Source organism: Nicotiana sylvestris, chromosome 6 (genome assembly GCF_000393655.2).
Source record: "Nicotiana sylvestris chromosome 6, ASM39365v2, whole genome shotgun sequence".
In the NCBI taxonomy this organism is placed as follows: domain Eukaryota; kingdom Viridiplantae; phylum Streptophyta; class Magnoliopsida; order Solanales; family Solanaceae; genus Nicotiana; species Nicotiana sylvestris.
Genome location: NC_091062.1, coordinates 36,864,720 through 36,869,982, shown reverse-complemented (window position 1 = coordinate 36,869,982; position 5,263 = coordinate 36,864,720). Strand labels below are relative to the sequence as shown.

The 5,263-nt window shown below is 40.1% G+C and overlaps 1 protein-coding gene across 1 annotated transcript; it reads left to right on the top strand.

Annotated features, from left to right (window-relative positions):
* Window positions 1-1,983: 1,983 nt before the first annotated feature.
* On the top strand, window positions 1,984-4,419 carry LOC104210813 (uncharacterized). Its single transcript, XM_009759784.2, has one exon. It carries the CDS (start codon window positions 2,156-2,158, stop codon window positions 4,316-4,318), a length of 2,163 nt encoding a protein of 720 aa, XP_009758086.1. The 5' UTR covers window positions 1,984-2,155; the 3' UTR covers window positions 4,319-4,419.
* The last annotated feature ends 844 nt before the right edge of the window (window positions 4,420-5,263 follow it).

Genomic DNA, 5,263 nt, shown 5'->3' with positions numbered 1-5,263 from the left:
GTAGTTTCAAGTACCTTGGATCGGTTATTCAGGGGATCGGGGAGATTGACGAGGATGTCACACACCGTATAGGGGTGGGGTGGATGAAGTGGAGGTTAGCGTCGGGAGTCTTGTGTGACAAGAAAGTGCCACCGTTACTAAAAGGTAAGTTTTATAGAGCAGTGGTTAGGCCTGCCATGTTATATGGAACTGAATGTTGGCCGGTAAAGAACTCACACATCCAGAAGATGAAAGTAGCAGAGATGAGGATGTTGAGGTGGATGTGCGGGCATACAAGGATGGATAAGATTAGGAATGAAGATATTCGAGAGAAGGTGGGCGTGGCCCCCATGGAGGACAAGATGCGGGAAGTAAGACTCAGATGGTTCGGGCACATTCAGAGGAGGAGCACTGATGCACCGGTGAGGAGGTGTGAGCGACTGGCTGTAGTGGGCACGCGGAGAGGTAGAGGGCGACCTAAGAAGTATTGGGGAGAGGTGATCAGACAGGACATGGCGCGACTTAGGATTACTGAGGACATGGCCCTTGACAGGGAATTATGGAGGTCGAGCATTAAGGTTGTAGGTTAGGGGAAAGTTGTGAATATTTCTACAGCACAATAGAGTGAGACTAGCCAGTTAGGAGTTAGACTAAGAATGTCATTGGTCGTCTATTGATGCAGGGCTTTACCTGCTAGTTTTTACTATACCAGCCATCTAATTCGTATTTCGTATTCTGTATTTCATATCTCTTATATTGCTGTTATTTTATTATGCATTTTTATGGTACTAATATATCGTCTCCTGTTGCTTTTTTTGAGCCGAGGGTCTCCTGGAAACAGCCTCTCTACCCTTCGAGGTAGGGGTAAGGTCTGCGTACATATTACCCTCCCCAGACCCCACTTGTGGGATTATACTGGGTCGTTGTCGTTGTTGTTGTTGTTGTTGTTGTTGTACTTTCAGTAGAGTTTTTCATTCATCACTTTTCAAGTTTCTTCATTAGTTATTTCTATAGTTTAGGTTGTTCTTATGTCTAATAAGCTTCTGCTAGTAGTGTGTCTAATCTTTCATTCAATTGGCAGCACTTGTAAGGGCTACCTTGCTTTTCTCCGAATCCGAAGATAATGATCAGTAGAAGACAGAAAGATTTTAGTATCTCATAAGTCTTGATCCATCAATATTTTCACTAGGATTAAGGAGCATGTCATCTAGTGTAGCCTAATGTTTCACAAGCAGGGGACAACATCAGTGTGGAGCTTTGTTTTGGTTATCAGCGAATTTGATTCAAAGAAGCACAAAAGTGTTAGCTACAAAAAGGATTTAAGGCTAATGTTGGTAACATGTTATGAATAATTAGCTAATATTGGTAATATTTTATAAATTAATTAATATTGATAGTATTTTTGCTTTGAAAGGTAAAACAAGAAAGTGTTTTTCTTTAAACAATCGTTTTAACATCGACAACTAAGTTGTCATACGATATCTACATAATTACATTGACCATTTACACAACTCTTATGTACTCATATATATATATATATATATATATATTAGTATTATTCACGAGAAATTAGTAACGAAGATAAATAGAAGAAAGCTTTTTATTTCCTCCGGGACACACACGACCAAAGTTCCCTTTGCTTTCTTGGACCCAAGGCCAAAAAAAGAAATCAAGAACGGAACGAGTGGAAGTTTTTTAAATAGTCGTGTGGCAGTTGTGGACTTTGACGTGAGACTACAAATACACCACCCAAACTTGATATTCTTTTTCTTTTATCTTAGTTTTGGTGGAGAATTTCTTCTTTCCACGATATGTCACGATGAGTTGGACCAAATTAGGTGTCAACTCGCATTTAAGATCCTTCACGACAATGCAAAATTGTACTTTCACTTTTCTGAGGAATCTTCCAAAAATATTCTCATAAGAGAAGAGAGTTTTTCATTTGACTTTCGGGAGAAGTTACGAGAGTTTTCCTATTATTATACTTCTAAAATGACACAGTAGTTCAGGAATAGTCTATACCATTATTTATCTATAATGTAAGAACAAGTTGTACTTTGATCAAGAAAGGCCAACTCGCATTTATTTTACATCGTTTAAAAAAATAAAAAAGACGCGTGCTTGCATAAATTTCTTTATCTGTTAAATTGGATTATTCTTGTTTCTTCTCAAAACCATGTCTGCAATTATTCAACCAGAGTGGATTAAGTTTTTGAATGACTGGCAGCTCCGGATACTGGTTTTGTGTAGCCTCCTGCTACAGATTTTTCTTATCGTTACAGGGAATCGCAGGAAATACATATCCAAGAATTGGCTCAGATTCATGCTCTGGCTATTCTACTTGTCAGCAGATTGGGTTGCAACTGTTGCTCTTGGTATTCTATCCCATGGTCAAAGTGACAATGAAAAATGCAAGCGCAGCAGTAAGCTGGATCCAAATTACGTATTAAGGGCATTCTGGGCGCCATTCCTTCTTGTTCACCTAGGCGGTCCTGACGCCATAACGGCGTATGCATTGGCAGATAATGATTTGTGGTTGAGGCACTTGCTAGGCTTATTTGTCCAAGTTGGAATTGCTGGTTACGTCTTTTTTCGGTCCTGGGAGGGCACTCCAGTTAATTATCTTGGCGCTGTAATTTTCGCTGCTGGATTAATCAAGTATGGAGAGAGGACTTGGGCTCTTTCCAGCGCAAGCAGAGATGGTTTCCGAAAATCCATGGTATCTGATCCGGATCCCGGTCCTAACTATGCAAAGTTCATGGATGATTACATATCAAAGAAGGCTGAGGGATACAGAGTCTCGTTAGGGAAAGCCATTGATGAATATCAAGTTGTGCACCATCCTAATAGTCCTGAAAGCAACCTCGACGCTGCAGCCACTTTGCGGGATGCTTTTTACTTCTTTGGAACTTTTAAGAAGCTTTTCGCAGACCTCATTCTTAGCTTCCAGGATAGGAAAAGCAGCCGTTCCTTTTTCGAGAAACAAGTTTGGGACAGGGCTTATAGGTTGGTTGAGGTTGAACTTGGACTAATATATGACATCTTCTATACCAAGACATTTCAACTCCTTTCCCCCCTTGGCATAGTTTTGCGTCTTGTTGGTGTGTCTCTCATACTTGTGGTGTTCATCTTTTTTCCATTCATCAGTAAAGACCATTACTCAACGACTGATGTGGTGATCACTTATATCTTACTTGTTGGGGCGATCATCCTAGAGATGTATGCTGTCCTGATTTTACTCTCATCAGACCGCTTGATGATTTGGTTAAGTGGAAATGGGACAATGCTTTCATTCGTTGGAATTAAGGATTGTGTCGCATTTGCCACTTGTAAAGCTGTGTCATTCTTTCGGTTCCTAGGCGCATTACCTGCAATAAGAAGATGGTCTGGAACCATGGGACAGTACAATTTGTTGACTGTGTGCCTCAAAGATAAGCTAACGACCTTTGAAAAGGTCCAGCAGTTGTTTAGAATATATGAACTTCTGGAGAGGACTCGACATCGGTACAGAGTAGATATCCCAAAGGGGTTAAAGCAATTGGTGTTTAATCAGCTCGAAGCAAGAATTAGTTCAGATGTGGAGGCCAATGTACAAATCTGTACTTTGAGGTGTGATCAAACTGTGCTTAAGGATACAAAATGCTTTGAGAGCACAAATGGGGTAGATTTTGCTCAAAGCATTCTTACATGGCACATTGCTACTGATCTCTGCTATGTGAAGGACCATTCAAATCAAAATGAGATGTCTATGCTTGAGGCGACAGAGTGGCTCCGTAACTACATCATCACTGATCAAACCAGCTCAGTAGAAAATCTGAGATTTAAACGTGAAATCAGCAGGTTACTGTCCGATTACATGTTATATCTACTTATCATGTGCCCTTTCATGCTTCCCAGTGGACTTGGGACAATCCGATTTCAAGACACTCGGGCTGAAGCCATGGAGTTTTTCAAAGACCGAAAATGCTTTTTGGGCACTAAGGAACTAGCTTGTGACAAGTTACTACAAATCAACACTGAGATTGCGCCCTCAGAAGTGAAAGGGGATAGAAGTAAGTCAGTATTGTTCGATGCTTGTAGGCTTGCTAAATCCTTGCAATCAGAAGAAGATGAAAATCCAGGCGCCGAGAATGGAGAGAAATGGGAGAAAATCTTTCATGTTTGGGTGGACTTGTTATCTTTTTCTGCAGCTAATTGCGATTGGAAAGACCATGCTGAGCAGCTCAGGCGAGGGGGTGAGTTTCTCACTCATGTCTGGCTCCTTATGGCTCATTTTGGTTTGACCGATCATTTCCAGATTTCGCAAGGCTATGTCAGAGCTAAATTATCATTGAAGTGAAAGATGATAAGGCTTTTAAAATCTTTTGATTGCTTCGTTTTGGCTAGTGTTTACCTCTAAAAATGGGTGTAACAATTAAAGATGAATTGTGGTTTTAAAGATATGTGGTTTATTCCAATACTAGTGAATATACAAGTAATACTACGCTTAAGTAAGAAGAATTGGTGAATCAAACCAGTATTAGGGGCCTCGAGCTCGACTGTGTCAGGGGCCTCGAGGTGGGCTAAGAACCAATAATGTATGAACAATAAAGCAAAAATGATAAAACTGAAGAACAATTGTTGAGCACCGTAAATAAGAAAAGCAGAGTAGAATATTCTATTGCGGTGAATAATAATGTGATCTTTACAAATGATTGGAGTTTCTTTTATATAGGAGGAGAAAACCCCAATATAGTACACTCCTAATTGTGGTAAAAAATTCTATTGGTACAGGTGTATAACAATCTAGTACGGACCTGTACCATTTCGTACAAATCTTATCCTTTAATTTATGTCCTGATCCACGTGTCCTTGAGAAATTCCCGCTCTTTCTTGAGTGTCTTCGAGATTGCACTGTCCTCGATATAGGTCGTGTCAGGCCGTCGATTTGCTCCTTTGAGGTATGTGTCCTTCAGCAGGATCCGACCCTTACTTTGAGTCACCCGAACTCGGGCTTAAATCAAGACTTCGAAATTGGGCTCCTTAATTTTGACCATATACAGCTAGATTTCTTGAAATGAATGTTGAGTGCTTAAATTTGATTGCTGAATCCTGAAGTGGAAGAATGAAGAAATCTAGTAGTATGAAAGAGTGATATTCTGAGGATTCATTAGTGTTAGTAGGCCGTATAGGCATTTAAATTTGGGAAAAGGTCCAAATTTGCCCATCTACTATGCCAAAATATTAACTTTATCCTTCGTTATACTATACACACAAAAATACTCCAGCTGTTGCCTTAGTGGTT